General features: G+C 35.5%; 1 protein-coding gene across 1 annotated transcript; it reads right to left on the bottom strand.

Moving 5' to 3' along the window:
• Positions 1-1,418: 1,418 nt before the first annotated feature.
• On the bottom strand, positions 1,419-8,914 carry LOC140746490 (uncharacterized). Its single transcript, XM_073078643.1, has 6 exons — positions 8,448-8,914; positions 7,289-7,656; positions 6,194-6,329; positions 4,592-5,017; positions 2,320-2,690; positions 1,419-1,594 (listed from the first exon to the last, which is right to left on the bottom strand). Exons 1-6 carry the CDS (start codon positions 8,856-8,858, stop codon positions 1,462-1,464), a joined length of 1,845 nt encoding a protein of 614 aa, XP_072934744.1. The 5' UTR covers positions 8,859-8,914; the 3' UTR covers positions 1,419-1,461.
• Positions 8,915-13,362: the final 4,448 nt, after the last annotated feature.

The raw sequence follows: 13,362 nt of genomic DNA, 5'->3' as shown, positions 1-13,362 counted from the left end.
GGGCGTGCATATATTGATAACATGTGTCACTCCTGCACTATCAGAAGACGATCTCTACGCCATTTTGACACACAAATATGTAAAATATTAGATCCGCGTTTCCCAATCTGTGGTCCGCGGACCCCTGGGGGTCCGCGGTGTCATCTCTGGACCATACATAAATAGTTCATTAAATGCAAAAAGGCCGCAGAACGAAAAGTCAGCAAACCAGTTTTATTAGAAAAAATATTTTTTTTATAAATTTCATAATAAACCTTCTGTATTTGTATCTATAATAAATAAAATAAATACCAAATCCGTTTTTTTGCTGTTTATTTCATTAAGGGGGTCCGTGAAAACTGCTTGATTTCCTAAGGGTCCGTGGACTGAAAAAGGTTGGGAAACGCTGTATTAGATGTTTCATCGCGTTATGCAGTGGAACGAGGCGAGTCGTTAGAAAGAAGGTGATGTTCTCACATTAAATATATGGTCGTCAAAAATGATTTTCCGACCACCGTTTCTTATTTTCTATTAATTTGTTATTAACCAATAGATGCCAATGGGAATCGGTCCTTAAAGAGCCGAGCGCAATGATAGTGTGCAAAACCACAAAACGGGACTGATAACACGTGTGAGAACAATATGTTAGGGTATGTACCTAGAACCTTTAGATACGCATAGAATAATAACGTCAAAACAAATAATAATACAGGATTATTCTACTAACATTAACTATTTTACTAACTACATAATAATAACGTATAAAAAAACAAATAATAATAATCCTGTATTATTATTTGTTTTGACGTTATTATTCTATATATAACATGAAATATAAATTAATTTTACTTTTATTACTCAAATAGAAAGCATTAATTAAATATGTTATCATACAAAAGGTAGGTACCTAGAGAAAGAGTTTAAAGTATCATCATCATCGTCAACCCATTGATGTCCCAGTGCTGGGCACGGGTCCTCTCTCAGAATGGGAAAGTTTAAGCCATCACTTAATCACCGCGCTGGCCAAGTGCGTATTGGTAGACTTCACACACCTTTGAAAACTTATTTCTTAAAGAATTCTAAAGCATGCAGGTTTCAACATGATATTTTCCTTCAACGTTGACGCAAGTGGTAATTAATTTGAAATACGCACATAACTTTGAAAGATTGGAGGTCTGGGATTCGAACCTCGGACCCTTCGATCAAGAGGCCGAGTTTCTTAAAGCTAAAGCTTTGCAATCTTTAATATAAGTAGGTGCTTACTGATGCCTTAGAATTAAAGTTCTGGAATTTTTCATGGAATTTTTCATAAAGAGCGGGAGCTACCGCTCTTTATTGTAAAATCAATCTACATTTTATTCCAGTTACTTAACAAAATTATTTAAATAATAATTTACTTACTCGTATGATATTAAATTAGGTATATATGAGACAAAGCGTCGAAAAAAAATCTTTAATAAATAACACCTTTGTACAAAACCGTCAGCTCAGAAACTTAGTCACAATTTTGAGGAATGATGTAGGATCTTCCGCGTGGACATTGTGGCCGACTCCGGCAACGTATTTCAGGTCAGCCCTTGGAAAATACTTTTTTATCCCTGCAATGTCTCCCGGTCTGCAAGTTAAGTATTGATGTTTCCATCTTTATAAATACACCTCTTTATAGAATACTATAGAACTCCCTATTGAAGGTCGTAGAATCCTTTGTGGTTCGACTCCCCCGGCACCACCGCCACACTTATTTCTACCTAATACAGCAGTGTTAAGCGCTGCTGTGTTCTGGTTTGAAGGTTTTGGTAAGAGAGACATTCTTTTCCGAGGCGTTCCAGCTTAGTCCTCAAGGGTAGCGGCGCATCAGTAGCTGACCTCAGGTAGGAATATCTAATCCTATCTGGCTATTACACTTGTTTATAGGCGGCAGTAGCCGCTTACCGTCAGGTGGACGGCATGCTCGTCTGCTACTCCCGTATAATATTAAAAAAAAACTTGTAGAATTTGAACACAGTGTAGTCCGATCGAGCATGTAAAACCACCACACCTATTTCTGACATGAAGTAGTTCTTCCATTTCGGTGAAAAGGTGCCAGAATGCCGGCTGACTTACATATGGGGCAATCTTCTTAGTTTTAAGTGACATCTGTGATGGCTTCAGCTGGAACACTGATCTATATGGAATTAGTTACAGACGTCTATTAGCGGCAGTCGTCACCAAGGAGGTGTTCTCCAAGTTCGTATTATACTATTATATTTATTACAAAATACTTACATTGTCTATTAAATAGTATACATACATTCATAGCATGTTAACGTTTAAAAACAGGAAAATATTGATAATACCTACGGAATGTAATTAGACTGATCACCACCGACGAACAAACATGGACCTTTATATTGTTTTCCTGCCATTTCATTTGGAAAAGTAGCAATTTCTGCAAACTGTTTCCTTAAAACATTAGTATTACACATCCATCCTATACTTTTGTTGGATCTCACGCCGATATTCATTATTATAAACCCCATTGTTCCTGGCTCTATCAGGCCTGATGATGTTAGTTTTTCCTTAGCTTTAGCTCTCGCTTTGCTTAAGTTATCAATTCCATTAAAGTTTACAGAATTCATCACGTCTAGAAGTTTTGGGAAGAAGTCGTTGAGGATACCCGGTGTGGATACGGGCGAGACGTCGACAACAATTAAACTGGCTACCTTTGTGGGCTGAAACGTATTTGGATATTATGCTATACATCGACAACATGGTCTTGAACCACGGCTCTATCTATGATTATCTATACTAGTATTATAAAGAGGAAAACTTTTTTGTTTGTTTGATTGTAATGATTGTAATCAACAACTACTGGACCGATTTTAAAAATTCTTTCACCATTCGAAAGCTACATTATCCACGAGTAACATAGGCTATATTTTATATGAAATATATTTGAGGCGGTACAAAGTTTACCGGGTCAACTAGAGTAAATTTTATTTTGTCTTATTGACGGAAAGACAAACAACAACAAACTACCGACAACAAAATTGTACTGCATGCAAATGGAGGTACATAATTTTTGAAATGTCGTTTTATAGCACTCTGTGACCTAAACCCGCATTTTAGCCTCGCATTTCTGTGTCCAAAGTAGCCGATTTTTACACCGTACGAATATTAATACACTACCCTCACAGTTGTAAAAAATAAACATAGCTATGAACGTTTCATACTTTTAAATGCCATTTAAAAAATAAAAATGAGTAATGAGTATTTTGTTTAAAGCTATAATTATGTTAATATTTTATTTTAGACGTATTTATAAATGTTTTTGCCATTGTGTATATACTAAGAAATAGCATCACTATAAGACTAACTGTTGGGCTTTATCGAGTTTTATTGTTTGTTTTGACTGTGTATTTTCGCTACACACCATAGTAGGAGATATTTAAATTAGGAATCATTATCAAAATTAGCCATAATACTACTCCAGTAGAATCTCGACTAAGCGACCTATTTGTTGTCGCATTTGTGGCATTCGGATTATCGAAAATTTGGATAATGGAGTTTATGAAGAAAAGCTTTTTAAACCGATTTAGGAAGGTAATGTTTTTCGACTATATGTTTGTTACGTATGTATTTTTCATTCTTTAGCAAACTCAAACGACTTCACTAATTTTGACATATGATGTGTCGTTGGATTCGTCGTAAATTGTGGAGATAACATAGGCATTTTAGCAATCGGGTTTTTGTTTTTATAGTAACTTCTTAGTTGCGATTTGGCGACTTTCTGGAATTTAAATGCACATGTCACACAAAATGTGGCTGTAGTCATGTATTAGTACATTATGTGATTGCTTATCATATTATGTTTCTTTAATACGTTTAGGTGGAGTTCCCATTATAAGTCATTGGTCTAGACGCCTGTATGTAGCCTAAATGGCTTGATAGATTTCGACGTATGTATGCTGTTAGATTTGTCTTTATCACAAGAGCAGAATAATTACTAAATTTTCTAAATCAAGACTTCGTCACATCTAATTTCAATGGTTTTGGTTGTGTCACATTTTTATTGTGTTTTTAGTTCATAACTTTTAGTTTCAATCATTTATAAGTTTCAAAATAATTATCATATTTTTTCATATTACTTCACAAGTATAAGCGGGTTTATGTCACACGAGCTATAAAATAGTATACGATACTGGTGACATAAGTAGCTTATTATGTGCACGGCGTTTAGCACCCTCGCTGCGCTCGGGCGCTAACTTCACGCCGTGCAAAAATAGGCTACTTTGGCCACGCGTATCGTAATGTACTATTATCTCGATATATATGTTTGTGGCAAATATTTGTAGTGAGAAGAGCATGGTGGTCGATTGCCAAAAATATGTAAGTTATTTCGATTAACCTGATGAAATCGTTGAAACCAAATTCATTTTAGGTATATTAAAATACATTATGCAAGTTGTTAAAGAGTACCTATAATTAAAAAGAATATGAAATTCCGTTAAAATCGGTTCAGCCGTTTCTAATATTATCTCGTATCTTTTGAATTATGCTAGTAAACGAGCTAGATTTCTATTTCAACACTAAAATACAGATTTTGCATTCTTATTAGATGTCTTGTATTTACCTCTGTAAGAGCTAACACCATGCCCGTTCTACCACCCATACTGTGTCCAATGATGACTGATTTAGGGGTCCCTAATTTAGTCAAGAGCTGGGCAACGTCTGACGCGAGCTCCACGTAGGAATGACTCTCAGTATGTGGACTTTCTCCATGGTTCCGTGCGTCGACACCGATCACCGACTTCTTCGTAACGGAATTGATCATTTTACACATACTTTCCCAGTTTTTCTTAGATCCAAGTAAACCGTGAAGGACCACAACGGGTTCCTTATCAACGGCGGCTTGGCCATGGATTTTGTATGCCAAATCCACAGCAGTTCTCTTAATAAAGGATATAGACGTGGTATTTAACAGACATTTTTGTAACTCATGCTTTAGGTTTGCTATTCTCATTTCTATTATAAACCGGTAGATTTTAAACAGTAGTGTCGTTTATTATTTTTATCATTATTTATTATATTTAACATTTGTGAAAGTTGCAAAAAGTAAATACAATTATTAATTGTGCAGAATTTTTTAAGCTATGAATGACAAATGACAATGTACCTAATTGGTGTTGTATCCTTGTGTCAATAAGTCATGTGAGACGAATAGGTTTATTAAAAAAGTATACAGTCTGATTGACTCTAAAATGTTTCTAACAAAGAGATATACTATGGCTCTTGTGGGTATTCTCTTTTAGGTATATAGCAAAACTTATAACCAATACCAACCTGAACCAAAAATAAGACAATTACTTCGTGAAACTTAATAATAAAATACATAGATTAGTAACGATACTTCGCCGGCTTGAAATTGAATGATGCCACAAACGGCTTATTAGTAAGTTCTTTTTTTTAATTCTTGACAAATAAAAACAGTTTTAGAGAAAATTTACGAACGAATAACTAATACTGCGTAATTTACATAATAAATCAATAATTATTTCAAATATTTTAGGGACATTTTAGCACGGAGACGTGGCAAAACTTTTTACGCAACTATTTCAATTCTCAAAACTGTTTACATTTTCTTGTTAGGAGTGAGTAATCTTTACTAATCTATGATAAAATAAAACAAAATATTGCCTAAGATTTTTTATTTTTAGCGGTCTCCACGTTTTTTCTTTACATAAATTACAATTTTACAATTATACGATTTCAGTATTGAAATATTGCTAAAACAGATCACCTTTTCTTCTGACACATTATTGTTATCTGCAAGTACTACTATAAATACAGTCAAGTTTAAGGGCTGTGGAAAGGTAGACATTAGACCCTTTAACTCAGACACAACGTTAGCTAGACTTCAAGATTCAACGTCAATTTCAATCCTATTTGGGGTTAATTACATTTTGACCACCATGGCTCCACCACCACCACCACACCTGTGTACGAGCACTATGACCACTTACGATTAGAATGCTACTTGAGTTTGGTCACAGATTCATTGCAATTAGTATGTCTCCCTTACTACACCTTCCAAAAGGAAACACAGCAGCACTTAACCGTTATTACTAAGCAGAAATAGATTTAGCGGTAGTTCCTCAAGAATCGGACCACAAAGGGTTCTACCATCTAATAAATAGACAGGTCGAATCACTTAGAATCTAATCTACATGTATTAATTTGTTTTAAGGAAAGCAATAGCGATTTCGAGAAATGTCTTCGGATCATCAGCGTGGACATTGTGGCCAGTTTTCGGAACATAGGCGATGACCGCACGAGGAAACATTTTTCTGATACCAGTCAGGTCGTCTGCTCTACAAGAAATAACATGTTTATAAGGTTTTTTTTTTTTTTTTTTTTTTTTTTTTATAATATAAGAGTAGCAGACGAGCATGCAGTCCACCTGATGGTAAGTGGCTACTGCCGCCCATGGACATCTGTAATCAACCCCAGATAGGATTAGATATTCCTACCTGAGGTCGGCCACAGATGCGCCGCTACCCCTGAGGACTAAGCTGGAACGCCTCGGAAAAGTCTGTCTCCCTTACCACACCCTTCAAACCGGAACACAGCAGCGCTTAACACTGCTGTTATTAGGTAGAAATAGGTGTGGCGGTGGTGCCGCCGGAGTCGAACCACAAAGGGTTCTACCACCTTAAAATAAATAGGATGAGAGAAATTTAATGTATGTTTTTATTGAATACCTATGGTATATATATATATATATATATATTTTGAGTAATATTAGTCTTACAGTCCTTGTGATGGAAGGTCATTTCTGATATATGTAAAATGATAATAAAATAATTATTTATAATAAATTTTATGATTTATTAAGCTTCATTTTTACACGCTTTATTTTTATTAGCTTCACTTGTATGTTTGTCAGTGAGTAACTCCGTTTTTCAGTCGAAACAGATCGTCATACATCCTTATCTTATCCTGCATGTATGAAAGAATGAAATAGAATACTTTTCTACTTTTTACTTGATTTTATCATAAAAGCATGTTTTTTTAGTTTTTTGAACTATATTTATAGATATAGAAGATTAGACGTGTGGAAGTGAAAATGATATATCTGCGATTTTATTATAACAGTGAAGTAGGGAGCATGCAGTACACCTAAATGGTTACTGTTGTCTATTAACATCTGTAGTCAACTCCAAAGAAAACTGGTCGTACCTGAAGCCGATCACAGATACGTCACTCCTGAGGGCTAACATGTTCGTCTCATATGTACTTACGGAACTACTCTGTACTACTTACTACTTACGGAATATACTCCGAGAGTTGGCCACCAACGAATAGTGTAGGGCCAGAATATTCTTTCTCCGATAGATTTTGTGGAAATGTTTCTATATAATTAAAGTATTTAATTATAACATCCAAATTACATCCCCAGCCGATTGTGTGGTCGGTCTTCGCCTTTATATTCGACAAAACCGCGTTCATGGTCACATCATCAGTGATAACTGGTTTAAGCTGTTTCTTCGCCATTATTTTTGAATTTGCAACGTTTTTTTGGCCCTTAAAATTAATAGCTTTCATAGCAGCAAAAAGCTTCGGGAAAAATGTGCTCAAATGTTTGGAAGTTGAAACTGGGGATATGTCTACGACTAATAAACCGGCAATGAGCTGCGGCTGAAAGAAAAGTTGATGATTATCATCGTAATTGTTTTTTTTTTGTGATTATTGGTCTTATCGGAATACGGAGAATTGCCAGCCATAAGTGCTAAGATGGACTAAGTCTTATCGTATATTTGAGAATTTTCAGGTTCAGAATCAATAAGGTCTTCCTCATTTATCACTTTAAATGGGCAATCATATTATATAGTCTTAAGTGGTCATTTCAATCTGAAGTTTTAATCACCACCAAACAGAGTCAACAGTCTGTCACAGGTGGCATAAGCTGGATTTCATAATGTAAGAGTAATGTATGCAATTTAACTTACTGAGGTAATGTAACTTACTTACCTACTTACTCTTACCTTTTTTTTTTTTTTTAATATAATATAGGAGTAGCAGACGAGCATGCAGTCCACCTGATGGTAAGTGGCTACTGCCGCCCATGGACATCTGCAATCAACCCCAGATAGGATTAGATATTCCTACCTGAGGTCGGCCACAGATGCGCCGCTACCCCTGAGGACTAAGCTGGAACGCCTCGGAAAAGTCTGTCTCCCTTACCACACCCTTCAAACCGGAACACAGCAGCGCCTAACACTGCTGTTATTAGGTAGAAATAGGTGTGGCGGTGGTGCCGCCGGAGTCGAACCACAAAGTGTTCTACCACCATCAATGAGTCAATAATGTTTAGGTATCTCATCTGTGGCCTAGTCTGATTAGAAATGGGTATACATCGCATCAAAAAAATACTACTAATAATGTCCTATAAAACATTCCACCTCTAGAAATAACTAATTTAAAATCACCTCTAATAGCGCTAAGCACATGCATGCTCTACCACCCATGCTGTGGCCGACAAGGCTTACTTTCTCTATAGATAACTTTTTCAGCAATTGCAATATATCTTCAGCTAGATCTTCGTATTTATGGGAGTTCGCATGTGGACTGTCTCCGTGATTTCGCAAATCTACAGAGACTACCGTCCTTTTTGTCATATTCAGAATAGTTTTTCCAACGACATCCCAATTTTTCTTGTTCCCTAAAAGTCCGTGGAAGATGAAGATAGGAGGTGCTTCCGTATCGACGGGTTCTCCGATTATTTTAAAAGATAATTTAACTGCCGTCCTCGCGGTGATACTTATTACTATGTATTTATTATTCCCTTGTCTGTAAAAGAGAGGAGTGCGTCGAACGAGGGCTCCAAGATTCCATTTCATCTTGCCTAGTACATTATGTTATAATATTTCGTTTTGTTTACGTGTCGACATCGTGGTGTCACAACACTGAATATGACAATGTTGACAAGACTCGTTTTTAAATAATCAATCATTACGCCTCATTTAAATACCCGCGAACAATTCGCCAAGTAACTTTCCAAACACTGATAGTCCAGGAGGAATTGGCGCATGAGTACCGAAAACTATTCCACCTCAATTTTTTTATGCGATCCTCTTTAAATTGTCCTACTGGTGATATAAATGCATGTTGCCATGGGGCAACCCCGTGCCATATTGTTTAAACTGAAATTGTTTAAACAATTGCAAGGAATTGTTATTTTTCAACCGGACAATTTTTTTTTATATTCTTTATTGAAATACGAATAAAAAAAGTCCTATGACTTTTCACGATAAAGTTAATATTTTTAGAGATATGAATTTTTAAAGGTTCGAAAAATCTCAAATTTGGGTACTTTTGACCCATGAAAAATATATTAAAAAAAAAAAATATATAAATAATATTTTTTTTTTTAAATTCTTTATACAATAGTTAATAATATTCTTAATAGAGACTTTTAAAAATTTTATTGTTTATACCTGTTTTATAATTGTTAATTTCACGCGCTCACAAGTATGCGCCGCTTACCTTTAAGTATCGCCGTCTCTAATTCCTCCGCCGCCAATTCCTCCTGGACTATGAGGAGAAATGCAGTAAAATTACCTATTATTTTATCAATGAAAGAAACTCATTCTTCTATTCATGTAAACTGAACATTGATAAATAATCCAAGGCGAAATAGATAATTATAATTTAAAACCCAATAAATGAGACTCAGTTATGTTATTATACGTTATGTTATTGTTATTGTTGTTACGTTACGTTTGTTACGTACGTTATGTTATTGCTGTTATTAATCAAGGAATAATAATGTGTTTAAATAAAATTCGTAATGTGTATTCGTGTGAGTAAATTCGTGAATAATCAACACTTTTAAATGAGGATCTAGAAGTAGAAAAACAAGTTCGGTAAATTCAATTGTTATGTAATAAAATAAATTAGGTACTATATACTTAGATGTCTATAATACTCGTAAATAACCGGCCGAGTTTTCGGCTCAAGTTCGGCCAAGTTTCGGTCAAGGAAGGGGTTTCGGCCTTTTAGCTCAGCTGAAATAGACGCATTTACAGACAGATTTATATTTTATTTCAAAATTAATTATAATGCATATAAAATTATTTACCCCTGTTGAATAAAAGAACATAAACAAACAGAGGTGTTTCTAAGTGCTTCTATAAATTTGTAAATCTCTCAATTGCAGTGAACTGCGTACATTTTCATAAGTGAGTGTAAAAGGTTTCGGTTTTGATTTTGACCAAAACTACGACAAGCACCGAAGCTCAATTTAAATTTTGCCAGAACAAGTTTCGCTCGATCTCTAAGCATTGTTTCAGTTCATTTTCCCTTTTTGTTATAAATTTTCATTTATTGAAAGACGGTAAACCTTTTGTGGTTCCACTCGAATGATTTTGGTCTTATTGCATCTTTTTATTAATGTCTATACCTTTTTTACCATCCATCCAATTGTCCGGTACCGTTTTTTTTTTACGAGGAAGAAACCTTCAAAATGTATCCGACGACGTGGAAGCGACGCCGGGTTATGTGGGATTTTTACCGCAGTAAGACCCCCCCGGTGGCCGTCCTCAGCGCTTGGTGGGGAACTCCGGGATCGCCGATGAAACACAACTTCCCTCCTCCTCCCTTCCTTCTGCACACCTGGTGTTTACAACGGTATGCGGCAACACACACCGCCGTCCTTCTCGGGATTGCTTGCTGGACGGCTCCCACCCTTGCCGCCCGCAACCCCGGAACTCCTGGTAGCCCCCTTTTTGTCGCCTTTTACGACAGGCAGGTGATACCGTAGCTCTATTCTAGTCCCGGGACTACAGGAAAAATTGGTAAGTACCTACATAATATAAATACAGCGATAGACAGACACATAATTAGTATGTATGTAAATTAATACGGTACTTACTCGATATCACACTGCCCTATTTAAAATTCTAAATAATTCATTTATTGAAATGAATTCGCCAAATACGCAGTTTGTTTGGAAATAATCTACCCCTACCTATCACTTATAACAGTTACTTTTTATTTTCTTTTTAGGTTAGTAAGAAAGAAAGGGAACTTTATTTATATAATACTAATATTATACATTATAATAAGAAATACAATTGAGATGAAAAAATGTCTTTCTTTATTGTCAAATGATCTGTCTTTATTCTCTAGTTTTTACCTTTAAAAAATACCGCCACACCTATTTCTACCTAATAACTGCAGTGTTAGGTGCTGCTGTGTTCCGGTTTGAAGGGTGTGGTAAGGGAGAAAGACTTTTCCGAGGCATTCCAGCTTAGTCCTCAGGGGTAGCGGCGCATCTGTGGCCGACCTCAGGTAGGAATATCTAATCCTATCTGGGGTTTATTACAGATGTCCATAGGCGGCAGCAGGCCTTACCATCAGGTGGACTGCATGTTTGTCTGCTACTCTTATATTATAAAAAATAAAAAAATAAAAAAAAAGATAAGTATTGAAACTAACTTGCACTGATACTTTGAGCGTTGTGGTAAGAGCTCGCGAATGTTGTGAATATCAAGTTTTTACGTATAAATATCCAATGGGCGGTACCTATTTACACAACATAATGATAGATGATGACTTTTTACAAGCATTTAATACATATTACAACAACGTAACGATTTATCAGACATTACACGTAATATTAAATGCAATGACATGATTAGAATATACAATATTTACATGTATGCAAATTATGTCTGCGTATTTAGGCATACTGTGTAAACAATACCGGCAATTACTTATAAAAATTAAAATGTCATTTTAGTGTGGCGTCAAGACGATCAATACCTTTCTAACCATAATATTATGTACAATTAACAGGGTCGGATTTAAGGGAGGGCAACCGGGGCGGCAGCGCCGGGACCTCCACAAAAGAGGGGCCCCCACAATAGAGATGTCGGATTTTTTTTAATTCCGACTAGTAACACTAGTAAAAAATATATATTTTTTTTCCTTTGATATTCTTTTTCGCTGTTTTACCTTCTACAGTACTTTGTACAAACATGAATACTAGAAGAACCTGCCTGCGTTTTACAATAAAATATTTATTGAAAAACTTAACTGAAAAAATTGTTCATTTTATTCGGAAAATAATTTGGGGCCAGGGGGCCTCCACTCCTTTGTTGCCCCAAGGCTTCTAGACCTCTAAATCTGGCCCTGACAATTATGATAAATCAACTGTTACCCGCCGTTTAGCTCGGGTTAGAGGTCGATGACAATAGTTTTGTTTTTATATATCGCTCTGAAACAGTACTTTTTTCGGGATAACAATTACTTAATGTTCTTTTCTGAACCCCCGATACCGCGAGTACAAAGTTTCATGATAATCGGTTTAGTGGTTAAGACGTGAAAGCGTATCAAACATACTTTCGCGTTTATAATATAAGTTAGAATATTTTGGAAGTTATCTGGGAATAGATGGATATACATATATTATACTAGTTTTTGCCCGCGGCTTCGCCCGCTTTTAAAAGAAAATAATATAACATACTAACATACATAAAACTGTAAATTCGTACCTTCAACTTTGCTAAAGATCATCACTTGATCAAATGCATAGTTAACGATTCAATCCTTACTAATATCGATTAAAATAATCGATGTTTTTGGTCCAAAATATCGATTCTCCGATTAATCGATCTAAGATCGTCATCTCTAGTTCCCGTGGGATTTCCTATGTCCTTTCTCGGGTCTCAGACTATCTTTGTACAAAATTTCATTAAAATCGGTTCAGTGGTTTAGGCGTGAAGAAGAGACAGCCAGACAGACAGACAGACAGAGTTACTTTCGGATTTATAATAGTAGTAAGGAGTAAGGAATAGTAAGGATTGGTAGAAATAAAAAAAAATATGTGTGGCACTCGGAGACTGCCGCGGTAAAGCTATTGCATAGCATTTTTTATGCTATGAAAATGCTCAGAAGGAATTCCAGAAATACAATATATTCTTCCATAATCATCAACATTTACATTAATACATCTTTATCCACTATTTTATCATATCTCCATTATATAAGACATTGCAAATATCAGCTGACATTTCATAACTCCAAGGAAGACTGAACATTCTAAAATATAAAATAGAAAAGTATTTAATAAGTGACATAAAGTATTAACAACCAGCAATATAAATGGATCAATGCGATGTGCCTGTGACATTTGGCCGAATGTTACAGGTACATCGCATTTTTCATTAATAAATGCACTTTGTTTATTCATATTTAAAACACTTTGTACACAAATTATTTGTACCATAAATCATAATGGCGTTTTGATTTTGTGCTGTCAAGTCTGTCAGTTGTAATTGTACGTTTAAAAATAACAAACACTCTTTTACGTTATTTTATCAATCCAGAATTCAACATAGC

This window comes from Epargyreus clarus, unplaced genomic scaffold (genome assembly GCF_041222505.1).
Source record: "Epargyreus clarus isolate Ecla_fem2 unplaced genomic scaffold, WU_Ecla_fem_2.2 ptg000012l, whole genome shotgun sequence".
Lineage (NCBI taxonomy): Eukaryota > Metazoa > Arthropoda > Insecta > Lepidoptera > Hesperiidae > Epargyreus > Epargyreus clarus.
The sequence above is the reverse complement of the archived record's forward strand: the minus strand, read 5'-3'. Positions and strand labels throughout refer to the sequence as shown.